This window comes from Peromyscus leucopus, chromosome 3 (genome assembly GCF_004664715.2).
Source record: "Peromyscus leucopus breed LL Stock chromosome 3, UCI_PerLeu_2.1, whole genome shotgun sequence".
NCBI lineage: Eukaryota > Metazoa > Chordata > Mammalia > Rodentia > Cricetidae > Peromyscus > Peromyscus leucopus.
In genome coordinates, this window is record NC_051065.1 from 87037894 (window position 1) to 87065015 (window position 27122).

General features: G+C 46.8%; 1 protein-coding gene across 1 annotated transcript; it reads right to left on the reverse strand.

Moving 5' to 3' along the window:
- Window positions 1-598: 598 nt before the first annotated feature.
- Window positions 599-24657, reverse strand: Rpia (ribose 5-phosphate isomerase A). The gene is made up of 9 exons (XM_028859428.2): window positions 24356-24657; window positions 17753-17813; window positions 15525-15580; window positions 10585-10644; window positions 9136-9200; window positions 8314-8382; window positions 7529-7670; window positions 6289-6388; window positions 599-1533 (listed from the first exon to the last, which is right to left on the reverse strand). Exons 1-9 carry the CDS (start codon window positions 24617-24619, stop codon window positions 1439-1441), a joined length of 912 nt encoding a protein of 303 aa, XP_028715261.1. The 5' UTR covers window positions 24620-24657; the 3' UTR covers window positions 599-1438.
- Window positions 24658-27122: the final 2465 nt, after the last annotated feature.

Consider the following 27122-nt stretch of genomic DNA (forward strand, 5'->3'; position numbering starts at 1 on the left):
AGTCCTGGTTAGCTTTTACTCTGAGACTTGATTCAGCAGGAATTTGGATGTCAACACGTGTAGCAGAGTTCAAACTTCAGAGCAGAGGTAAACTGAGATGACTGCTGAGTATCATGCAGCATTAGCATGAGGGAACCAGGGCTCACTGCACAGGGCTGTTTACCAGAACGGACCTGTGAGGCCCTTCTAGAACTACCACTGAGCTGGTCACGGCCTACCTTTCTCTATGAAGCTTTTTCTAAGTGGTCTGCTGCTTACTAGGCAGTTTATCTGAACACTAGACTAAGGGAAACGAGAAAATTCCAGTCTCTTTTCCTGCTCATCAACTTCCATGACTAAAGGTTAATACAGCAGCTGAAAACGAGCAAACGTGTGCTCAGTTCTGCTGCCCTCACGCGGACAGAGAAAATCAACACTGCAGCAAAGGTCTCCGGAACTCACGGGTCCTTGTTTCAAAAAGGAGATGATAATCTGCCGGGACCGAAGCATTTACCTGGCCTGTCTCAGAGGCCTGAGTGGCTCCCACTCTTATCTGATATAAACCAGGTGAGCAAAACTGATCCCATTTCAGTGCGACATCCACAGTAAAGACAAAGGGTCAAAATGGCACAACAATGTTTATTTCAACCTTCAAACAGCACAGGAAAGTGACAGCTTCTGATGCCAAATCATACAAGTGTTATTAGAGGAACAAAACAATATTAACAGAAAGAAAATGATTCCACAACAAAGAGTAAGTGCTGCACATCTCACGCCATGCTATGCACTGCCAGCAGGCGAAAGCTTCCCACCACGTGCTCCCACCAGCAGGACCCAAGCAAAGCCAGGGTCCCAGAGAAGGTGCATCTCACCTGGGAGTGTATCCCCAAGTCACCACAAACCCCGCTGCTCCCCTCAGACTTGTGTAAACCTCATCTTAAAACGTAACTAGGATTTGGGAGTGGTACAATGAAAACAACCTCAAAACGACAGAGTACGGCAAGAAAGTAAACAAGGTTTCCCATAAGGCATCAGGAGACACTGCCGACTGGCTTAAGGAAATGTCGGGTTGTTATTTCTCAGCAAATCCAAAACCTCAGAAGCTGAACCAGCAAGTCAAGTCAATGCTTTCAGAGACAGTCCTGACCACCTGTTTTTATTTATACATTTTTTTTTTGTTTTGGTAAATGTTTCATATAAAACATAAAATCAAGTTCTATTTTATAAAAAAACTGAATATTTTAATAGTAAAAATATATATTTAAATTTCTTTTTAAAAAGACACATAGCAATACTTCATAAGACTGGATTTGACCACCCCCTCACCCACCCATGGCCAGCTGTCCCTCTGGCACTGTGGACAGCTACATTAAGGTACATTAAGGCAAAGGCTCCTGGAGAGGCATGTCCACTGTGCCTGGGCTGGAGACTCAAGGTGAGTACCCTGCTCCTCACAGGGTCAGAAGGGCTTCTCCCTCACATTCACTGAGCCATCCTGCATCCCAAAGTAGACTTTCTCCGCCATGTTGATGAACAGGCCCGTGTCCACCACACCTGCAGAATGAAGAATAGGAGCATTGAGGTCCAGCTTCCCAAGACAAGGCAAACCTCCAGGGTCCCTGGGAGCAAACATCATAAAGAGCACCAGATAGAACACAGAAATAAAGCCCTGCTCTCTCACACAGCACTTGCAAGAAACTAGGGCTATCTTTGTTCCTTCCTGGCACTTCTTCCTCCCACTACATCATGGCTTGCTCTGTGTACCCAAATGTGCCAGCTTCATCCCGCCCTGGAGCCTCTGCTCATGCTGTTCCCCTCGCCTGACTGGCCATCCTTAACAGTCAAGGTTGGCTGCTCCTCTTCATCCTCCCATGTGTCTTCTACAGAGACCAAGACTATGCTACGTAGACCCCACTCCTCCCAGGTATTTCAGTCACACCAGCAGACCAGAAGGTCTTCCTCAGAGTGGGAGATATTCACAAAGCACACACCTGACCAAGGAGTCAAATCAGAATACAATTTCTCAAGTTCCTAAGTAAAAAATACCCAAAAGAAAAGTGAGTAAAAGACTAACAAGTACTTCTTAAAAAGAGCAATCCCTGGGCTGGAGAGATGGCTCAGTGGTTAAGAGCACTGGCTGCTCGTCCAGAGGTTCTGAGTTCAATTCCCAGAAACCACATGGTGGCTCACAACCATCTGTAATGAGATCTGGTGCCCTCTTGGTGCCCCCTTCTGGTATGCAGACATACATGCAGGCAGAACACTACATGCATAATAAATAAATAAATCTAGAAATAAAAATTAAAATTAATTAAAAAAAAAGAGCAATCCCAAAAAGCCAGCATTTAAAAAGGCACTCAAACTCACTAGTGACAGGGCATGAAAGACTACTTGATCACCAGGGCAATGACAGTTGACTAGAATATGAAGGCAGACAGGAGCATGGCTGAGGCTTGCTGGCCATCATCCAGCTCCAGGGTCAGTGAGAGACCTGACTCTAAGGAAGACAGGACACACACATTGCCCTCTGGCTTCTGCACATACACACATGCAAACAGAGTAGTAGCGTGAATATATCAACATGCTTGTTTATGCATGCATACTGACAGTGGACCACTCAACAAAGAGGATTAACTATAGATGGCCTTCATAAAAATGTCTATAAACACACATATTCTACAGTGAGATAACACTGCCAACCATCAAAGGGTAGTGAACCTGGTGCAGGGAAACGGGCCTGCATCTGGTTTCCCGTACTGGTAAACGGGGGCTCTTAATGTGGGAGGCATTTAATGTCATTTGTAAAATGAGACTCATCTTTGATCGAGTACGTCCATGCTAGCACACGGCTGATGCACATGACCACTAGCAGGGATCTAGTCTCTTGTGAGTCAGCACGTAAAGAGCTGAGAGGAGAGAGGGCAGAACAGAGCTTGAGCACGCTGTGCCTTTACTTGGGTTAAAGTGGGGAAGGCAGGGAGTTTCGACCCTTCTTTGTGTGGAAGATCACCTCAGAACGGACCACACTGTTCTTTTAGTAACACCGGCCGTCCTCAGACGGGGTCACTAGTTGTGTAAAAAAGAAGGGATGGGGCACTTGCCACTGTTTACTCCTAGTTTTGAACAAGGTGATTTCCATAGGTAAGTAAATTAAAACATCTGTGGACAGCTCTCACCACAGCAAACTGGCGTGGAGTGGCTGAAGAAGGAAGGTCCTGGCACACACTGCCTGCACAGCTAGAGCTCCTGAGAACAGACAAAGCAGCGCTCACACTTGTTCTGATGAACACCTTCGGAGCACAACTGAGAAGCTTCGATCTGGCCCCAGAGACAGTCAACCACTTCAAAGGCTACGAGAAGTATCAGGGCAGCTGTCTACAGCATTCTGGGACCTCGAATCACTAAGGGGCTAGGACTGACTGATCCCCTCACCCCCAACAAAATCAAGAAAAGGGCAGAGCATGCTGAACGTGGGCAGAGGACAGAGCCATGAAACACACAAAGGGACTGCTTTCTGAGTGTCTCATTGTCAAATGCACCTGGGAATAAACAAAGCCTGCCCATTCCTCTTCCCTGGGTGTTTTCCAACAGCAACTCCAATGGGCAGAAAGGAGGAGAAAAGGAGAGCCAACGACAAACATGGATGGACCTGTGGTAACATGCCAGCTTCCTCACTCTAAGCTGTAACTCTGATGTCTCAAGGATACAGATTCTTCAATGCTCGGTAAAAGGCAACATGGACAAAACTTCCTCACACTTCCTTACACTTCAAAGTCACAAAAGCCAAGAAAGGCCTGGGGAAGAGCAAGAGAGCCCCCTAGTGGGCACAGAAGGAACCCGACTTCCCGTTCCACCCTGGGTCAGTCAGTATTAGCAGAGTCAAGTGCACTCTGCCACCAAGCATGACCTGCATGCACATCATCTTCCTCCTGCCTTCTTGGCCTTTTGGAGAGGTCACATTAAGCAATAGAGTAATTCACCTGCTGTACTTAATTAATGGAGAAAATATTGTCACAAGACTAAAGACTGCCAGAGCTGGACTTGGAAGAAGTAGCTGCCTTATTATACAGCATATAGTCACACTGGTTTCATTCCCAACTAACACAAATAACTTAGAATCTAGGGGGAAAAAAAAGAAACAAAACAAAACTGGGGGTTGGGGGGGTGGCACATGCCTTTAATCCCAACAGAGGCGGGGGGATCTCTGAGTTTGATGCCACCCTGATCTACAGAGTGAGTTCTAGGATAGCCAGGACCACAGAAAAACCCTGTCTCAAAAAACTAAAAAAAGAGGAGGGGGTGTCAGTGGGCATTGAGACAATGTCTCATGTAGCCCAGGCTGGTCTCAAATCCATTATGTAGCCAAGGAAGTCCTTGACCTCCTGCCTCTACCTCCCAAGTACCAGGATTACAGGTGTGTGTCACTACACGGGCACTAATGTAGTAGTTGATGATGACAATAGTGTATCCTTTCTCCCTAAGGACTTTATTCATCCAATATTGTTCTAAGTGTTGATCTAACTCATTTAATCCTCACAGCAACCCTATAAGGTATGTTGTGGGATGGTCCTTCTGTACGCTGTGAATGTGTGCTGATAATAAAGGTGTTTGGGCCTATGGCAAGGGAGGATAAGGACAATCAAACTGAGGACTCAGAGGAAGGAGGGTGGGTTGACAGACGTGAGACAGTCACCCAAGGAACAAGATGCCAGAGGACTGGTAAGCCACGGACCATGTGGCAATAAATAGATTAATAGAAATGGGTTCATTTAAATGTAAGAGCTAGTTAGTAATAAGCCTGAGCCATCGACCAAGCATTTATAATATAAGCCTCTGTGTGGTAATTTGGGAAGCAGCTGCCAGGTATTTGGGATCCAGTGAACAGGACGGAAAGTTCCACCACTGTTTACAAAAGTAGATACTAGTACTGGCCCTTTTACAGAGGAGAAATTGAGGCACACTGTTGTTTAGCTAGGGGCTCCAAGTTCACACAGCTAAAGCATGGGTGGGTTAGAATCTTTGTCCAAGCAGTCTTCTCCCAGCAGCCACTCAGCCACCACACTCTGATAAACATTTTATCTATCTCACTACCCATATATGATCTAGACAGTTCCTCAGCACTGCAAGAATGATACCTTTCAAATCACTTCCTCCTTTAAATCCCCTCCTACAAGCTCTGACACTCAGATTTCTTAAGCCTGGACTCCAATTCATCTCAATCCAGCTCATCCAATCTTCCCCCAAATCCTACTTAATTATCCCTTAGCATAAAGTCTAGGCTTATACATCATACGGCCTCATTTCAGCACGGCACTTGAGTGAGTAAGCATTCAAGTTCAGGGTCTAAGGGTTGGAGAGATGGCCCAGTGCTTAAGAGAGCATACTGCTCCTAGAGAGGACCCAAGTTCAATTCCCAGCACCCATGTCATGTCTGAAGGCTCACAACTACCGCAGCTCCAGAACAAATGCCTTCTTCTGGTTTCTATGGGCACCTGCACTAGAATGCACATACTCATAAAGAGACACATAATTAAAAATAACACAAATCTCAAAAGGTCAAGGTCAAGAGGCACACAACCTAGGGCTCCCACCTTAATGCTGTAGTTATTAGGCAAACCACTTAGCTTAGCTCTAGGCCTGTGTTGTGCCCTGTAACTACCTCATCCAAGTGGGAATCCAATGAAAACTTTTAGAAGGCTAAGCAGTGTCTAGATAATGTGATGCTAATACCCAGATCAATATCACTTCTATGAAACTGCCCCAACACACCTTCCAAAAAAAAAAAGGAATCTCTGTAAACAAAACTCTTGCTATTTCTCCAGCAGAATCAGCACTTTTCAGTATTTGCAGGCTGGCTTCACACAGCCTTCCCTGGGTTGACATCAGTTCTAATCTAAGACCAACTCCATGTATACACAGTCACCGCATCTTGCCTATGACATATAACCAGTGAATGTGGGTGAACTGAGCCACTTTTCCCTAAAAAGGTCAAAGAAGCTGTAGTCAAACTCCCCGAAAAGGAGGGCAGGATCTCTCCCAGAGATAGTGACCTTATTTCAAAGCAAGCACCCTCTGGCTTTCCATCAGCTCCAGGACTATCCCAATTCAAACAGACTATAAAATACATACATATCAACACTATTATGTAAGCCAAGAGGAGGGAGGTGATTCAAGTTAAAACCCCAGACATGGTATAAGGTGAGCTCTTGGAAACTAGGTCCTACAAAGCACATGTCCATCATGCCTCCTGTGGCTAGAAGAGCAGGGAGTTATGGAAGGATGGGTGACTAGGAAGACCACTCAGGTTACCTGGAGTCATTTTGATGGCTGTGTTCACTTCACTCCATTTGTGGACACGGTCAAACTTCCAGTCCAGGATAAAATTCCCATTGTCTGTCACCACAGGCCCCTAGAAGAGAATTTCCAGTGACCAAGGATGACAACACAGGTAGGCAGAGGGAAGATGACAACCTGACAGGTGTCCTAACTGACAAGCTCCACTCCTGCTCTCTGCTTCCTACAAGGTGGTGCTGTAAAACAGTAGTGAGCATGCGCTTTGGAGTTTTGGCAACTTGGATTTAAGTCTTAACACCACATATGTATGGGATTAAGAGGAGTCATTGGCTTCTCTAAACCTTACTGTTTCTCAAGTGTCAACAAGGTGGACAGAGATGCAAACAGGAAGGGCCCAACGGAGTGAAGCTTTCAACTTAGAGTGAAAGCCTCCAACAAAATGACCACCAACATCACTACATTTCAAAGCTTAGCATAAACACCACCAAAACCACAAAATAAGGCTGTACTGACTTCACACATCACACCTTCTCCATCAGCATCTCTTTAAAAGGATGGAGCAGCCAGGCGGTGGTGGTACACGCCTTTAATCCCAGCATTGGGGAAGCAGAGGCAGCTGGATCTCTGAGTTCAAGGCCAGTCTGGTCTACAGAGAGAGTTCCAGGACAGCTAAGGCTACACAGAAAAATAAAACAAAACAAAGAATGCTACCAGACAAGGCTGAGGCCTAGAGCTAAGATCTCCCCTTTCTTCTGTGACCTACCTACCTGATGTTTCCCGCGTATTTTAAAGGGGTCATTTGTAAACTTCTTTGTTTTGTCTCTGTACAAACTGAAAACTATTACCTCCCTGGAATGCAGGATTTGGAATAACCTAACCCTGTTTCCCAGACCGTGGTTACTCATATTTGGCTCTAAAGTAAACTACTTCTTATGCTCTTTGAGATGAGAGCTGTACTCATACAATGGATAGCCTCAAAAAGGATGAGAAAGGAGGGAAATATCACACCAGGGAACCTGAAAAACCTTCTGCCCCACAGAGCGTCCAAAAGAGTGTTTAGAGGCTGCTCACTGGGAGTCTAGACCGCAAGTATCCCCTGGGAATGTCAGGGAGAACCACGCCCCCTTCTATACGGGGTGGAGGGGGTGGGGGTGGACATGCACACCACCCCCAGGCTCCAGGGGCCTAACTGCCACAGAAAGGGTGACAGCAGCACACTGAGCCAGGATGCTGGGAAACCTCCCTGGCCACTTACCGCCTTGTTGACAGCCATTCGGAGTTCGACCTCGCCCCCAAACTTCTGGGTCACAGCTCGGCTCACTGGGACGTAGGCCATTGGGATGACCTCAATCGGGATCCCCTTGTGCCACCGATCTCCAAGGTTCTTTGAATCTTTCCTGGAAAGAACATCAATCAAATCAAGTAAGTTCAACGTACAAAACCAAATTCAGGCAAGGGGCTAGAGGGGAAGTGATCAGAACAGTACAGGGGGCTTCAGAAGTATGGGCTGCTTTACACTACAGAGCAACCTGAATAATGTGGCAAAACTGTTAAAAACTGTCCTGCTGGCTTACTGACTAAGCTAGGTTTTCGTTGCAGCTCTGGTTTTTCTTAAGCAAATACATATGCAAGTATCTCTTCTAACATGCTCAGCACAAGTGGCTCCTGAAAAAAAATCAGCCTGGACCAAGATTGAACACAGTCGTCACATGTGGCAAATCCTGACCCCAGAGGAAGCAGGACGTGCTGAGTCACCGCCTGTGGCCAGGGCTTGTCCTGCTTCCTGAGGTTCCCTCTGAAACTAATGAGTGACACATGCAGCTGCGCTCTGCCTACAGGGTGACACTGCTTCCTCCCCACCCCCAGACATGAAGTCTCAGCTGCATGCAAGAGTGCTATGATAACAGCAGGAGTCACTGCCTGGAATCCCAGAGAGCAGGTCGTCCTTCCTGCATCCCTCCCCAGGCTTCCCTCTGCACACGGGGATGAGACTGGGGAACCCACGGACTCTCAGCTGGAGCACAGGACCCGGGACAGCACCTGAAATCAGCAATCACAATGAAGCGACTGGCGTAACCAGCCACAATCTTCTCCTGCGTCAGGCAGCCTCTGACAGGGAAGAAGAAAGTGACATCAGAGTGAGATCAGCCTAATTTGGGGACTAGGGTCAGACCCAAGAATCCCAGCTGTGCTCAGTCCTGACACTTGAAGAGAAATTTGGCTTCCGTTGTTAAGGAGCCACCCTCAATCCTGTCATGCTACTTTCTAGTAAACGGACGACAGGAACACTAGCCTGTGTCTGGGAGAAACCCAGGAAGTAGACAAAGGTTCCATTCAGGCCAAGCACATCCCCTCCGTGTTAGGGAGACATCTCTGGACGTGTCTGAGAAGGCCAGTTCGGAACACAGGCCTGCGGGCTGTGACAGCACAAGGCCCAGACACTGAACTGCCGCTGTCTCCACTGCCCCCCAGCTAAAGTACTTCACACGGGCAACCAGGACTACATAGTACACAGAAAACCACCATCTCTGTCATTCTGATACGTGTTTCCAAGTAAAGGAAGAGTACCCCAACTGATCACAGACTTTTTAACACAAAAGTCACAGACCTAACAGTCTAACCCAAGACTGTACTGTGTGCGTACACAGAACCCAGCAAGATAAACCACCTCACTGAAAGACCCGGGTTGCCTGTCAGCAGACAGACACTAATTAATGATTAGAAATGCCAGGCTGACTCAAAGGCATATGGTATCAATGTGCTGATAGGAAGACAAAATACATGTATCCAGGACAACTGTTTACTCTGTACTCCATTTTAGCTAACAGAGTCTCCTCAGCAACCAAGCCCCACAACACTCACCCGCCACCCTTGATGAGATTGAGCTCAGCATCCACTTCATCAGCACCATCGATGGCAAGGTCAATCTGTGAGGGAGGAAGGAGCCTCTTGAGCTGAGATGCTGTGCCAAACCTGATCAAGCAGCAACAGCTCATCAGGTTCTCAGCAGCTCCGTGAGCTAGGCCCAGTAATTCCACTCAACCACCCAAGGGACTTTGCCAGGGTCACAGAGGAAAGGGGCTGAGGGGCTGAGACACACACTGTCCAATGTCCAGCTCTTGGCCACCACACTTGCTTCCTCTGCTCTCCAGGGACAAAGTGGAATTGTAGCATGCATTCCCAAAGGAGTCAAAGTACTGACTCTGGGGTGACAGGTAAGGGTCAAACGTTTAAGATACTGTAGTTGGGAGTCCTCCGAAGGACCACATGCAGATATGCAGCAGGACAGAGGAAAACTGACGGCAAAGGGGCACTAACGTGGACAGACACAGGCAACTTCAAATAGACAAGAAGATTAACAGGCCTCTCTGGAGATGACAAACACTCACTACAGTCTTGAACTGGAAACTCTTTCTGCCCACGGAAATCCCCAGGAGGTCCTTCCCAGTGTTTTATCATGTACACCATGGCATGGCTGCTAGACCCTGTCAAATCTCTACCCCATGCCTGCCCCACTATGCCCCATCACTCCAGAAAGTCTAGGCAACACCCACATGTGCCACACATCCACGTCTATTATCTTCTCTCCAAAGACTCTGTTGGCCCTGCCATGGAGTCTCTGCAGCTAAGCACAAGCCTAGCCTCTTGCTACAACACTGCTCTAGAGCCTGAAGTGTACACGTTATAATTCTGCTTCTGCCACTTAAGCAAATGGCAGACCTTTCCACATCCACCCACTGGATAGTTACAGTACCCACGGTCTAGGTTAAACTTAGCTCTATACCTAATGACAGCTCAGGTGGGCCTGGGTGACAGGGGATGCTATTCACTCTCCACACCCACCTTCAGTTTCTCCTAGGTGACTATCCTTAAATTTAACAGCCTTTCCCACAAATACCAACTTTAATTAGTTTTCAAGTAGCCAAGGCTGCCTCAGATATGACTTCTTTCCCTGCTTAGGTGTGAGCTACGCAGGCTGGCTCACTTATGAGAAGGAACTCTCGGGAATCCATGGACCAATCCTGGAACTGTCCACATCTCCTTTACCATGTACTGATTCCTAGAGGTTAAATCTCAGGGAAGCTAACCTATACTATGCCTACACTGGAAATTAACCACCTCTCTACTTGTGATTTGTCAGAATTAACACTCAAGTTCCAGAACAAAAGTGAATATAATTGACTAATGTTTTTTGGACCTGCCAAGATATCTGGAGCCCATGAACAATTGGGGCCACAAAAAAAGGGGGAAAGACACAATCCTCTGTCATCGTCTCCCCTCCCTCCCTCCCCTTCCCCCTCTCTCTCTTACCTCTGGGTGCTGATCCAGGTCACTGAGGGTTAAGCCATACTGCAAGATAAGCTGTCTGGCCTGAGGAGGGCAAGAAAAAAAAACCACAATCATTTACTCTGAAAATATGGCAAGGGTCTGCAGAGTTCTTTTGATGTTTCAAATCCTAAAGACTGGCCTATGGCCTCTCTCATATCCCAAACTTGGCTACCAACAGGTGGGAGATCCAGCCCCACAAAGAGCAATGCTGACTGCTACTTCATTCATTCCAGGGACTGGAGCCATGAAGCACACAGGGAAGACAGTTCCAGGTGAGCTAAGAGCTTCCCCTCCCTGATTTGGGAAACAATGGCAGGATGCTCCTAAAACTTCTAACAATACACTTGGGAGGCTGAGATACACAGCCAATTCAAAGCCAGCCTGAGCTAAAATGATGCCCTGTCTGAAAAGACCAAGGACTGGGAATGGAGCTCAGTGGTGCAGCATTTTCCTGGCATGCCAAAGGCCCCAGATAGATCCCTAGCATGGGCAGGGATAGAAAATAAGACCCAAATCCACAAAATACAAGATCCAGGAGGCTGAGACAGGAGAACTCAAAAATGGAAAAGCAGACTCCCAGGGAACTAAGCAGATTCTCTCCTACAGCTTCCTTCCTAATCACAGACCTCTGTCTCATCCACCAACACCCAAGCCGCTCTGCTGGAAACCACACTGCCAGGGAATCAGATCCTTGGGGCACACACAGCTTTCCTCCCTCCTGTGGACCGTCTCATACCCCACCGCACCCTTCTACACTGTGGGGAGGGGGCTGCAACTTTATGGCCAGCAGGGAAATGATCAGGGTGAGGTAAGAATGAAACTCAGTTCAGCACGACTGGTTCAAACTTCCAGAGTCTGACATTGGGTCATTTATTCTAGCCATATTTAAACACAGCACAATTTGGGGGGAAAAAGTTTTCTGATAACAACTCAGTCCCGTTGAGTATAACAAAATGTAAGACATGTTTACATTGGAATTCTTTACAAAGTCCATCTGGCTTCTTTCATAAAGATGGACATGTTGACTCAGAGACAGTGCCTAGGATTTGGGGTCTAGGGAGAATGGTGTCAGGATTGGCCTGACCCTGGGATAATAACACAGAAGTCATTTAGGCTGTTACAAAATACAAGTGACATCACTCATAAGGATAGGTTTTATGGCCTAGAGGCAATGCTTAAGATTTAGGTGGAAAGCATCCTGGATAAGTAAAACATAAATTCTGGGGGTACGAGTAAAGCTGGCTCCACAAAGGATCACCAAGTCATGAACTCCATTCTTCCCCAGCTTTCTGGAAGACTAGGTAAGTACCTTCTTCCGTTGAAGAGATAGTGGCAGGTTTAACCTTTCCTGGCTTCTCCAGTGCTTATCTGTGTGCCCTCTACACGGCCCCATCCACATTCCTGCATGTCAGCTCCCAACACCTAAAAACAAGTTCTACCTGGGATCCCCAGTAGCCACATCAGGCAGAGACTCAGCTCTTCCTACCCAGCAACCCACAGCCACCACACACTTCTAAGATGCAGAGAGGGAAACAGGAACCAAAGAACAGAAAACTGACCCAACAGAGACAAGACCAGACATCAACACCTAGAACTACAATCATCCCAAACCCAGATGCCTAGGCACCAGAGCGAAAACACAATCAATAGCAGCCAGGACAGGACATCTCCCCCAGAGCCCGGCAACCCTACTACAGTAGGCCCTGAGAAATGCAATATGGATGAAGCACAAGACAAGGACTTCAAACGGCTATTAAAAATAAATATGATCAGGGACCTTACAGAGGATGTGAATAAATCCTTAATAATCTCTGTGAAAACACAAACTGTGAAATAAAATTAACAGTTCAAGACATGAAAGTAAAACTGAATCAATAAAGAAAACCCAAAATGAAAGAAAACTGGAAACAAAACTTTAGAAACTTGAAGAGGAACCTCACAGGTAAGCCTCACCAACAGAATTCAAGAGCAATTTAAACAGACCTACATCCCCTAGTGAAACAGAAGCAGTGATTAAAAGTCTCCCAAGCAAAAAAAACCCAAGGCTAGCTTATTTTAGAACAGAATTCTAAGGAGAATTAACATCAATACTTCTCAAATTATTCCACAAAAAAGAAACAGAGGGAACATTGCCAATTCATTCTACAAGGCCACAGTTATCCTGATGCCCAAACCACATAAAGACCCAATAAAGAAAGATAATTCAGATCAATTCCCCTTGTGAACACAGATGCAAAATTCTCAATAAAATATTTGCAAACCAAATCTAAGAACATATCATAAAGATCATCCACCTTTATCAATTAGGCTTCATCCCACAAATCAATAAATATAATCTACCACATAAGCAGAATGAAAGACAAAACAACATGATTATCACTAGATGTAGAAAAAGCCTTTGACAAAAATCCAACCCATCTTCATGATAAAAGTCCTGGAGAGACTAGGTATACAAGGGACATACCTCAACACAATAAAGGCAGTTTCCACTAAAACCAGGAACAAGACAAGGCTGCCCATTCTCTCCATACCTACTCAATATAGTACCTGAAGTACTATATTCTTATTAGACAACTGAAGGAGATCAAAGGGGTACAAATTACAAAGGAAGAAGTCAAAGTATCTTTAATTGCAGAGGGTGATAGTATACATAAGTGACCTGAAAAATGCTACCGGGAAACTCCCACAGCTGATAAACACTTTCAGCAAAGTAGTAGGGCACAAAATCAAAATATAAATTAGTAGCCCTGAAGGTACACTAGCCCACTTGAGCATGTACCTCTGGCAGGCCTTGCCATTCTCTCCCAGTCCCTCTGCCTTGCTTAAAAAAAAAAAAATGACATTCCTTAAGCTAGCCCCCGAGGTCTGTTCCCTTTTATTTGGCCACCTCCTCCTCCTGAGGCTGACTACCAAGGTTCAACTATCAAAGCACTAAAGTCCAGCAATCAAAGATTGCTAGCCCACTCTAACACAGACCTCCCCCTTTTTTCTCTTATTAAAAATTACACCTGCAAGGTCATTTGCTGCTGTTTTTCCTGCCTGAGTCGGAAAGCAGTCACTTTAACCTTTCTTCCCCACTTAATAAAGGATCTCTCTGTGAAAACAGGAGTTTGGGGTGTGGTCTGAGCTCAGTCTGGTCGAGAGGGAGCCCCCTCTGTGTGGGGGTCTCCTTCAATCCCTCCTATATACAAATGGCAAATAGACTGTCAAGTGTGAACCTGACAGGCACTGCTGTGGGATATAGATAGTTGATCACACTGTGTGAAGATGTCTCTGTTTTAACTCACCTGCCTAAGGCACCTTCTGATAGGATTAATAAAGAACTAACCGGCCAACAGCTAGGCAGAAGAGAATGGGCAAGACTTCCAGGCAGAGATAGAAACTCTGGAAGAATCTGAAGCCTGGGAGATTTTCCAGCTAGACATGGAGGAAGTTGTACATACTGTATTGAGGAGAGGTGACAGCCTCATGGCAGAACGTAGATTAATATAAACGTGTTCATAAGTTTTAAGAGGTAGTTGGGAACAAGCCTAAGCTAAGGCCAAGCTTTCATAATAAAAAGTCTCCATGTCATTATTCAGGAGCTGGCAGTCCAAAGAAAGTCTGACTACAAGCCACTACGGAAATCGGTGTGTCTGTTCATCAGAAAGACTGGAATGGATCTACCCCAAGATCCAGCTATATCATTCATGGGAACATACCCAAAGGATGCTTCATCTTACCATACAGACACTTGTTCAACCATGTTCATTACTGCTCTATTCGTAAGAGCCAGAAATAGATGAAGGGATCAACAGATAAAGAGATAAAGAAAATGTAATACATTTACACAGTGGAATATTACTTTTTTTTAATGAAATTCACAGGTAAATGAATGGAGTTAGAAAAAAAATCATCCTGAATGAGGTAACCCAGACCCAAAAAGACAAATACGTTTTATATTCACTTATCTGTGGATTTTAGTTATTAAGTCTTTGATAAGCAGACTATAATCCATATAGCCACCGAGTTTAGGTATAGAGTAAGAACCTAAACTGGATCACCCTAGGAAGGGAAATATGATAGTTATGGATGGATTGGGAGAGGGGGCCAGAAGAGGAGGATCAAATGGAGAAGGGGAAGGGAGAAGGGGTGAGGGAAGAACAGAGAAAACTAAGGGTTTCCAGTGTCTTCAACTGAGCAGCTACCAATGTTCCAGATCTCCCGCCTGCACATGGCCATTGTGGGAATACTCAACTTCTTTTCTTATAAGTCCACTTGTAAAACCATTCTCTGAGGGGCCCCAATTGAAACACTCACGGGTAGACAATGGCAAATTCTTAACAAAATTCTGGAAAGTCAGATGAAAACAGACAGCTCTATCACCTTGGTTCTCAATCTACTCTGCAGTTTTCCCCAGCTCCACTGTTTCCCCATCCAACTCCGGCCATTGCATAATCAAAGAGCACACTATGCTTGCGTTACTAAACTTCACAAATTCCTTTGGCTTCATCCACTAACAGAGTAATAGTCCTCAAGGCTGAAGACCACACAGTTGTCTCTGCATACTCCACAGTGCTCCTACCTCATGAGGAAATATTCTTGAAGAAAATGAACACATATAAAATTAAACCACCAGCTGGACATGCGGCATACACCTTTAATTCCAATACTCAAGAGGCAGAGGCAGGAAGATCTCTATGAGTTCTAGGCCAACCTGCTCTACAGCAAGTTCCAGGGCAGTCAAGACTATACTGAGACCGTGTCTCAAAAAAATTACTCAAGAGCAATGCTTGTGGTCAGCCTCTCTCCTGTGCCTGGCTCTCTCGAGGAAAACAACCCTGATGCCAATACAAAGCCACGAGTCCACCATGAGTCTCAGGGACCCAGAAGACCTGGCAGCAGTGGGGAGGACACAGACGGAGACAGAGGACGTGACATACCTGGAATGACGTGGGGATGCAGACGAGGTCCAGATTCTCCTGCTTCACTCTTTCAGCTGTGGAGACAAGAGTCACACTGCTAAGTGTTTCCTTCCCCACACTTGATTTTTCTTTTTTTTTTTTTTTTTTTTTTCCCTGACAGGGAGAGGGGCGTTTGGTTTTTCAAAACAGGGTTTCTCTGTGAAACAGTCCTGGCTGTTCTGGAACTCACTCTGTAGACCAGGCTGGCCTCAAACTCAGAGATCCACATGCCTCTGCCTCCTGAGTGCTGGGATTAAAGGCATGCGTCACCACTGTGAGGATAGCACTGTCCTGTCACATGCGTGTTTCTCAAAGCCAACCAAAGGGGAAAGGCCTCTCTCCCACTGACAGCTGCCTCTGTGTTCCCATCTTTGATGTAAAAGCTAGTGACCTCACTTGACACCTCAGAAGGCAGGGACACCAGAGGGCCTGAGAGGGAAGCAGTGACCTGGGGGGGGGGGGGAGGAACATTTCAGTGATCCTGCTGCTATGTGTCTGCATTTGCTAATGGCTATGTATACACTAGCCTTTTAAGTCCTGCCAGCTCAAGAGATAAGTTAGAACTATCACCCCTACTGTAAGGATTTGATCCTTAATTATGTCATCAGCCTTCGCTGCTTCCAGCTAAAAGAGGGTGAGCCCTCTGTGGCTCTCTCTCTCTGTCCCTCTCCTCTCCGCTCCTTCCTCTGTCGGCTCCCTCTCCCCCACTTTTGTGTCTCTCTGTCTCTGTTTCTCTCTCTCTCTCTCTCTCTCTCTCTCTCTCTCTCTCTCTCTCTCCCCCTCTCCCCCCCAATAAAGCTTTAAAAGGTAACCATGGCTATGATTCTTTTAATCAGCACACTGCTCGACGGCACGGTCACTGCGGGCCGCGACCAGCCACGAGGGGCAGCGCCTCAGCATAACGACCAGCCAGGAGGGGCAACGCCGGGGCATAACTAACACCTACTCTATACACACACGAGGAAGCTGAGTCACTGAGAGGTAAATCACCTTGTAGTCACACAGTAACCAGCGGCTGGAACATGGTCCTTGGTGGTCTCTCTTTCCTTTTCCTTTCCTTTTTTTTCGGGGGGTGGGGGGGGTGGTACATGGAGTTTCTGTGTGATCCTGGCTGTCTTGGAACTCTGTAGACCAGGCTGGCCTTGAACTCAGAGATCCGCTTGCCTCCGTCTGCCCCTGCTTCCCCAATGCTGGGATTAAAGGTGTGGTTGGTAGCCTGCTTTTCAATCTAAGCTACATTGCCTTTTCCAGGAAAACATCAGACCTTCACTCTGCATTTAATAAGATATAAGGGTCTACAGGCTAAAGTTGAGAGAGGTACCTAGTAATTTTAAATTTGGTTATTTATCTTAAACTTTCAGGAAATCTTAATTTGAATGAGGCTTAAAAAGCTGTTTTCTTAAAATGTCAGGTCTCTTTAATCAACTCTGTCTCTTGGGAGGCCTAGATGTCACTTCTGTGAATCCATACCAATTCCTGTGCCATAAGATTCTCCATACACAGGGTTAAGGTAGTTATGTGCTGGTCACTAAATCTCCTATCAGCCATCACCTCCACAATACACTTCCCAATCACAACAGGAACCTGGGTTTTGCCTCCTGGGCCCTGACACTTGGCACCTGCCAAAGATGGGCATTTGGGCAAGCCTCTCCCAGGCTTTGTTTCTACCAGCCAAGAGCAGGGCAGCAGAACCTGTTGAGCAGCCATGGGAGCTGATAATGCTTGAACCTTTCCTAAGCACCAACAGAACCCAATCAGAGTAAGTCAACACCTACAAAAACCAGCCACCAACTAGAGGAGCCTCACCCTTGCTAGGGTCATAGACAGGACACTGTGACCTCAATTTGCCTGAGAAATACACAGGCTTCTGAGGAAACCCAAGAATACATACAGGAACCCTGATGGGTGTGCACCATCAAATTCTGCAAGGTCTCACCTAAGTCAATTCCTCCCCTTTAGCTAAACACAGTAAATTAAACACAGGCAGGGCTCCTCCAAAGTCAGCTGAAGAGGACCAAGAATCCCTCTTTCCTGAGAACAACAGAAACACTCAACTGACCTCAGGTGAACAGCCTGCTCCTCCCGGCTCTGTAAGGCTGGGGGGGGGGGGGTTAACAAGTGCCAAACTTTTGCCCATTCCCTCCCTTCCCCCACCTTCTACCCCCACAAACACACAAGAAACATCTAGTAACAGTCTGAGAACATACCTATTCGCTGCACAGCATGGACAATTGTAGAACCACTTCCAATTCCCAGCACTTGGTTATTCTGCCAAAAAGAGGGAAGGACAAACAAAATTCAAAACTACAAACAGTAGTTTTACTCCCTTGGCCTAGACTTATGGAGCACTGAAATCATCGTGAACATCAGTTCACCAGCACAGGTGCAAGACGGGCACCATGCCTGCTTTGCAGATGCGGAACCACTGACCCTCGAAGCTGTACTTTATCCTGCTATCCAGTGGCAGGGCCCCCTCTTTCCCTTCTGACACTAATACCATCCCCGTTTCACCGTCCTCACTACACATACCATCCTCACTACACACACCCCGTATGAATAACCGGCTCAGTTCTTCACACCATACAGCAACTCTCCACTAACTGAAGCTGGCCTCACAGAAACGGCCTGCAAATAACAGTGATTAAAGATCTCGGCCAATCCAAGGGAGGGAATGAGAAAGAAAAGGAGGAGGGAGGGAGGGGAGAGGGAAAGAGAGAAGAGAGGGGAGGGAGGGAGGCAGGGGAGGAGGGAAAGCAGCCTGGGTAAGGGTGGAAAGCTGGGCTTTCTGGCTGCCTTTTCACACAAGCTCAAGACTTAGAAGGCAGAGACCATCATCTTCACACAGAAACTTCAGCGACACATCATGCCTACCACCCAGAGCTCTGCCAAAGTCAGTAAAAGAAGGGAGAGTGGGAAGTGACTTCAGAAGTCAATCTTCCTTCTGTCCAGCCAACACTAAGGGGGCCTCTTTTGCATGGGAAGAGAATGAAAGCTTAGGAAGTCTTCATAGGCAGAGCATTTCTATAGCCAGAGCCTGGGCAGGAGGCTTGGCATGTGAGGACTAACATGTTGGGTCCAGCCTCGCCCCAAAGATGCAGATGTAATGGTGAAAAAGCAAGACAGGATTTTATTCAATCTAACTCCACTGAGGAGAGAAACCCAAGCATTTCAGCCATCTTCAGGGCACTGACTTGAGCTTTGATTTTAAAGTAGGGGAGGGAGAGGACAAGAGGGACACATTATTAAGCAATGCTGCTCAAACTCTGCTCTGTCTGATCACTGTCTCGGTTAAGATTCTACAAGACATCCTCACTGCTGAAGGAAATAACCATGAAATGGCAGCTCCTGCTTGGGGGTGACTTCATCACAGTGTCTGCCTAGCTTCCATCACTCCTGAAACACAAGTCTAGGAAGATGACTGGAGACTTCCCCATGCTTTTGAGGATCTGGAAGAGATCTCACACGGTAAGAGCTGAAGGCAGCAAGTTGCTCCTTTACCTTCAACCCTGCAGCAGGATGAGACATAGCACTGGTTTTTAGACCAACACTCCTTGAATGATTAACATGCCTGTGTGCATAATTAAGCAAGTGTTTAACTCAAAGTAAAGGGTGCAGATACAGATGGAGGCAGAAGATGGAGGCTTTTGTCCTGCGGCGTTTAGTCACCTTGTGGGCCCCTAGCAAGAAGTAGCCTCTTTAGTACCTGCTTCTGCCTCCCAAACACAAAGGACAGGAAACATGTGCCACAACACTAAGCCTGCCATCCTAAGAGAGAGAAATACCTATGATCAGATGGTAGGACCACAAAGAAAAAATAAAACAGGGGCGCTATCAAAACAAATATGGAGCTGGGTTCCTAAGCAACTTCCTGGGAACACCTTCCTTCAGGCTATAGCAAAACCACCAACCAGAACAGCAGTTACACTGAACACGGCCTACAACAGTGGTTCTCAACCTGTGGATCGAGACCCTTCCGGGGGCTAAAGGGGGTCAAAAGACCCTCTCACAGGGGTCACATATCAGGTAGTCTGCATATCAGATATTCACATTACAATCCAAAACAGTAGCAAAATTACAGTTATGAAAGCAGCAATGAAAATAATTTTTATGGTTGGGGTCACCACAACGTGAGGAACTGTGTTAAAGGGTTGTAGCATTAGGAAGGTTGAGAACCTCTGGCCTAGAAGACCTACATTTGCCTTCCATCAAGAAGCAATACTGCCAGGCAGTGGTGGAGCATGCCTTTAATCCCAGCACTCAAGAGGCAGAGGCAGATCTCTGTGAGTTTGGAGGCAGCCTGGTCTACAAAGCAAGTTTCAGGACAGCCAGGGCTGTTATACAGAGAAATTCTGTTTCACTAAAAAAAAAAAAAAAGTATTACCAAGAGGACTTGTATATCTTAACATAAAGTCCAGTTTCACAGTTTCACGACCCCTATGACCTAGAGACCCACTAACTCATTCCACAGATCCATACAACACTACAACAAAAAAACTGAAGACTCTGAAGTGAGCCAAAGATTACTAGATTCCTTCCATAGAATTCTGGCCCCTGCCTGTACTATCTGATCCTACAAGAGTGTGCGCAACTTGACAGCTCCATAGATGCTGACTTCAATCCGCAGAAAACCTTCAGAAATCTTATCCATAAAATTCAATTCACTGTGTTCCATGAGATGCAAGTGGTTATTATCCTACATTTATTATACAATAAATTCTGGTCTTTAAAAATCCAGTTCATTTTATTCATGCCCCACTAATTTAATGAGTTGAATAAAATACTGACGTAAGAATAGTTAACATCCTTATCATGTTTCCTTACAAAGAAAATCATCTTTTAACCCCATCAACCACACACACCCTCACTTTAAACAATTCAAGGAGTTCGACTGCTAAAAGAGCACTGCACCTCAAATTTCTCAGAGTGGGACAACTATCAGCAACTCACTTGGCAAGGGAAAGGCCATTGTGAAACTTCCTCGTAGGAGGCACTAAGGGCTGCAGCTAAAACGTCCGTTTCATCCCCACAGTACAAAAGCCACAGTAATGTGCAGGGGCAGGGGCAGGCCCACAGCCTAAAACCCCTATCCCCCCACCCCCAACCCCCAATCCCCACAGCCCCAGAGCCCCATGCCTCATTTGGTCCTTCTCAAAATTAGACTATATCTAAAACTGAAAGACACAAAATGACCAACAAAGAATTTAGAAAAAAAAAAAAATCAAATCCTAATGGCAATCACACACTTAACACATTTAAAAATGTTTCTAGCTGGGCCTCGCCTACCTACCTAAGACTTTATCCATCATTTTCTGTGGGTTTTTTTTTTCTTTTGGGGGGGGCTCTAGTCAGATTATTGCATAAAGAAGTTTACAAGTCAAAGCACCTCAAATGGTAACACTGAATGAGCTGTGGGGTTTTTTAATAAGGGATAGGGAAATTCTACTGCTGCAAGGAAATCCTCACTGAAGCTTTAGGAAGACACAGGCACTTAAACCCAGGAAGTTGAGACAGCCATCCTTGGCCAATCTAGTCTCTGTGAGGAACTGGTCTGTGTTCTTGCCTGCTCACCCTGTAGCTGAGTTGTCTCGACACACACATGCTTGTGACAGTGCCATTGTGGGTAAACTTGACGCTGCTTTGCTACTTTATCATGACCCCTGGGGCAGTACAGTAAGGATCTTCCTGAGGCTGAATTCCTATAGAGAGACTCCTCAATGCTAACAGGAAGCAGGCTGTCATCCTTCCCTGCACCAGCAAAGGGTAGAAGAGTGGAGGTTCTGGCTATAGGACACATAATAGGCTTCCTTTTCCTAGGTGGAAACAGCCTGCGAGAGGCAGCTGCAGGAGGAGCGGGGAGCACTAGAAGTGAGGGAGACTCCATTTCTGAGGGGTGTTTGCTAGTTCATTGAAACAGTCTCACTAGGTAGCTCTGACTGCTCTCAAACTCACAGAGATCCGCCTGCCTCTGCCTCGCAAGTGCTGGGATTAAAGGCATGCGCCACCACGCCCAGCAATTTCTGTTTCTAATCTAGTAGAAGCCCAGATTAACATACAGTTCCAAAGTCTTGTAGATTCCACCTGCCAGGATGCCTTCACAAGAGCAATGCACCTAATAAAGTCATCAGCTGCCCCCACAAAACCAAAAACGCAAGGGACTCAAGGAACCTGAGAACACAAAACATTTACAGCAGCCAAATATCTCAAGATGTCAAGTATTCAAATAATGGTGAACATCTCCATTTCTTAAAGCCTAGATAAACTTAACCTGACCTTCACGTCTGGCCTGATGCTGAGAATCTGATTATCAATTCCTCATTAGCTTAGCTCATGTCGCTCCCGGCAGTCAAGCAGCAGCACACAGACGAACCTAGTACATCAGACAGGCTCTATTCTCGAAGACGAATTGCAGGGCCTGCCACCTCCAAATAAAATGACAGACCCGGGAGTCAGTGCCCTAGCCAAAACCAACTAGAAGTGGCCAAAGGCTGCCTGCAAACTGGCCCAACAGCTGACAGACCTTCTAATGGGCAATGCTAACCAGCATGTCATCGTGTCCAATGGGGTGATCTCAAGAATCTAGGAGACTGGCTCTGGTGTATCTGATGAGTCTGGAACAGCGTGTTAGCAAAGCAGGCTTCAACATGAAGCAACAGACCATGAGGACAGCACAGACATGCACAGTAACCCATCTGAGGTAACACTGCACTTTTAGAATCAGGGAGGTCTGGACCTACTGACGAAGATTCAACAGCGGAGTTCTCCATCTACGCTGAAGTAGAAACAGTTCTGGGGGGACTGGAAACCGCAAACTCAGAGAGCCTAGGACAAGGGCCACCGTGGTCCACAACCACCATATCAGTGCCCACACTCCACACAACCCACTGAACACTGCCTGAGGTCTCACTGTACCCAACACCGAATGTGTAGATAACGATAACGCTCCTCCCAGAGCTCCTAGGGAGTTAGGCAAGAGAATCGCACAGGGGACTAGAACATAGGTCACATAGAGTGTCTGGGAGTCAAGCAGAGGAAGCAGAGTGTGGTGCCTCACGCCTATAATGCCAGCCCCTGGGAGGCAGAATCAGGAGGATCTGGCTGTGGGGTAGTGCACACCTTTAATCCCAGCACTCAAGGCCAGCGTGGCCCACATATCAAATTCCTGGCCAGAAGGAGGGGAAGATTTCAAAACCAGCCTGAAGGTGGTGGTGGCACAAGCCTTCAAAGTCAGCCTGAGTCTCCAAATAGGAAGAGGAAATTGGTCTCTCCTAGTCTCCTTAGGGAGACAAGGAAAAACTGAAGTAGTGAAGTCCTTTGAATCAAACCCTACGAGACAAACAACCCTATTTTAACAGAAAGCTCCAAAACCCAATAGAGATCTTCCAAGTATTCCCTGGTTACTTCTTTGAATACAGCTAGAATCCAGGGTTTGGGGGCTCTACCAAGAGATGAAGTCTTCCAGATTTTATTTTAATCAAATATATAACCATAAAGCAAAGGTCAAGGAGACATGTACCACTAAACATTAACAGAATAACTTAGATAATGGGCTCTCCTAAGGTATAAATTTCATTTATCAATCTATTAAGTCACTTTATGGAGGTATTTTGAAATTTCACTTTACTGTCCCAGGTACCACTGTGGCACTGAATTCCAAACAGAGCCAAATTACACACTTTACATTCATACTCATACCCTACACCCTCTTATTGCGAGCATAAAATCCTATGCCAACTAGAGTAGCAAAAAGCTACACCAGAACAGAAGAGCATAGGAGTCCTGCCTGAAACAAGAGTGGTATGGCTGTCCTTCTATAGAAAAGGAGGAGCCTGAGGTTATCAGACCCGGTCCCACCCACTCAGACCGCCCTCGATCTTGGCAGGAAGACAGAAAAAGCTCTAAGAACATCATCTTTGCAAAGGAACTTTGTGCAGCACTAACAAATGAAAAGAAAGAAAAAAAAAAAAAAGAACTTCCTACTATGGAGAAATGTGTTCTGACGACCCTATCTAAAAAGTGGAAAAAGGGCTGGGGATTTAGCTCAGTGGCAGAACGCTTGCCTAGCCCTGGGTTCGATCCTCAGCTCAAAAAAGAAAAGAAAAGAAAAAGAAGTGGAAAACAAAACAAGACTAGGAAACTCCACCACAGGGCAACAGAAATGATACAACTCAGATAATTAACCTACTACGGGACGGCAAACCCACCTACGCGAAGAGTCCACTCATAGCACCACACCTGCCGTTTAACAAGCAAGTGGGGGACACAACCTTACTGAGGAACTGTTAAACACCTGGACCCCACCTAAGAAGCAGCACCTCCAGATGTCGTGTCCACCCGGCCCTGTAAACAGCAAGACTTCTTTGTAAAGACTGCACTCAAGCTTCCCAAGCAGGAGGAGCTGAAAGCTTGTTGGGAGTAAAATTTCAAAACTCTTTGCAACCCAGTTCTCCAGTGGCTTCCCGGTAAGTGGGAAGTGAAGAACTCGAAGCAGCCTCGGGGCTCACCATTTTCAATGGGCTGATTAGGAGGCAGGCAATAACAGCCTGACAAACTCTATCATCAAGGTAATGCTAGGCTCCACTGTACACTCAGTTCCGGCTGGACAGGGAGTCTTTGGGGAAAAGGCTCGATTTGGGGGAGAGTTGACACCCACCGATTCGACATCTAAAAGGCCTTTCAGGGGTTCGGAAGGGCAGCGTGAACTCGGGTACAAGGCTCACCCTCTCCCCTCTCTCGCAGCCCTCGCCCTTTCGGGCGTCAGGCGCACCCCGGCCGCGCAGCACGAAGCCATCACGCCGCCACAAGCTGCCCACCTTCACATGGTTCTCCACCGCCGTGTGGCTCGCCAGCTTCTTAGCCTCCTCGGCCTTGGACATCGTGGAGGGGGCTGGGCCGCCCGCGCTCGAGCCTCCCTTGTCGCCGCGGGTCTCCGACTGTGCACGCCCCGGCAGTTGCACGTGGGAACCCGAGAGGCCCCAGCTGTTCCCGCCCCCGCCCGAGGCCGCGCCCCCGGCCCGCCCGGGCAGTGGGGCCAGGACCCGCCCGTAGAGGGTGCTGAAGGGCCCGGGGCGCTGCATCCCGCCACCTCGCTCCAGCCTCTGCGGCCGCCCCGCCCCCAGCTCCTCCGGAAATCGGCTGGCTGGCGCACCCTGCTCCGCGCCTTTTCCTGAGCGCGTGCTGCTGGGAAATGTAGTCCTGAGGCGGCGGCGGCCTCTAGCCCTGCCGCAATCTGGACTACACGCCCCACAATGCCCGCGGCTTAGTGTGCAAATCGCGCGCCTTGACGCCAGCCTTTTTCTGTCCGGAAGGTCGGGAAAGCCACTGTCTAGGAAGCTGACAAGTCTGTGCCCTGGGGTCAAGTGTTTACACCTGTAGGTGAACTCCAAGAACTTTTCTGTCTTTACATGCATTTAGAAAAACAGTGCAATAAAAGAGAGAGAGAGCTGTTGAAAACCTGACCTTGTTTTCCCCCAGCAAATGCTGTGTTGTGGGCGAGTCCTCAGTCAAGTGGTTATAACAACACAACGACATTCTTTTTTTTTTTAATCTTTTAATTGCATTTTATTAAAATTGTGTTTGTGTGCATGAGTGCAAACTTGTGTAGGTCAAAGGACAACTTGCAGGAGTCCATTATCTGACAACCTGGGTATCGGGGATTGAACACCTATGTCAGTACTTACTGGCAGAGCCACCTTAAAGGTGTCTGCTCTAGACTCACTCCTTGGTGATATATATTTGAGACTCCCAAGCCTTCTGAAGTGTGTGCTAGACCATCACAAACCCAAGATCACAAGTTCAGTCAACAGCTCCTGCCTTGGACATTGTTCTGCTGTTGGCATTGGATGGCGTGGTGTCTAGATGGAGCCTGGGTGCCTGCGCAGAAACCAGTGTGCCCTATAGAGACCCTGCAATTCTTGGTGACTGGCAATTTTAAAACTAAAAGCTTTGGGCCTTCTTCTCTGCCTTTAGTTTGCTGCTATGTAAGGGGTGAGGAATTCTTATCACCACCTTTTACAAGCAGGAAACCAGTGCTGACTAAGCCTTACTGAACACTTGGAAGTTCTTAGTCTCATGCAACAGCCTCACTAGCCTGAACTCACTATGTAGCCCAGGCTCACTATGTAGCATTCTCCTGAGCTTGGATTGCATGAGTATGCCATCAAAGAAGGCTGGAAGTTCTTTTTGTTAGTGTTTCCTTAGGGTTTTTGAGACAAGGTCTCTCTGTGTAGCCCTGGCTGTCCTGGAACTATGTAGACCAGGCTGGCCTTGAATTCAGAGATCAGCCTGCCTTTACCTACCCAGTGCTGTAATTAAAAGCATGTGCCACCACACCCTCCCCCAAGAGCTAGAATTTTCCAGGAACCCGTAGGAAAATAAAAGACAAGTTTGCAATGCCTTTTTGCAACTTTTATAGCCTGAGTTTTATCTTATCAGACTGGAATCCCGCCCAATGCGCTCAGGGGTCACTTGATAGCCTCCTTTACCAAAAAAGGAGGGCAAGTTCTTCAGTCACCATTAGAAATTTAACTTCAGGAGCCACCAAAATCAGGTGTACAACTGCTGTCCAGACACTTAAATGTGACTCTTCTTCTGAGAAGCCCACGTCCACATTTGGGATCTTAGTTATTTTAGTCAACTGCACCATGACCAAAAGCAACTTGGAGTGAAAACGTTATTTGGATTACATATCCTGAATCACAGTCCACTGAGGGAAGCCATGGCAGGAACCTGGCAGCAGGAGCTGATGCAGAGGCCATGGTGGGAGGGGTGCTGTTTACTGGATGACTCTTTATGGGTCTCTCAACCTGCTTTCTTATAGCACCCAGGACCACCAGGCTAGGTGCTGCCCCACCTACAATCACATCAGTCCCTCTCACATCAGTCACTAAGAAAATACCCTACAGCCTTGCCTACAGGCCAGTCTTATGGAGGCGTTTTCTCAATTGTTCCCTCCACTCAAATGACTAGCTTGTGTCACGTTAACATAAAACTATGCAATACAGACAGTCTCTCTCCTCATGTTAACCTCGTGTTTAAGTATATGATAAAAGTCCCTTTGTAATAAACTGAACTCTGGTTTGAATCCTGGCTTCAGCAGAGTAGGAGTCTCTGAAAAGAACTCTGACTGCTGAACACTATGGAGATGTGTCTCTGGCACATGCCCCACTGCCATTGACAACAGGGTTTCACTAAGTTGACCAGTCCAGCCTTGACCTCATTATGCAGCCCAGGCAGCCCTTGAACTTTCAACCCACCTGCCTTCCTTATGTTCTCAGTAGTTAAGATTACATTACTCACTCAGGAGGACTTTTTGTGATCATTTCTTTACTCTGTACTTATCATGCATCCTTTGTAGAGGCTATCAGGCTGCTGCTAACATACAAAGGATCCTCAACATGCATCTGAAGCAAGATGAAATAGCAACCATCCCGTGCCTCAACTCTACCCTCCACCTTCAGTCATACAGAATTTCTGTCCCTTCCTGTGCTGTTAGCTGTGGTTTTGAGCACATTATATAACTCATACATGTAATTCAAGACTTCACTGTTTGTAGGGAATGGTGGTGCACATCTTTAATCC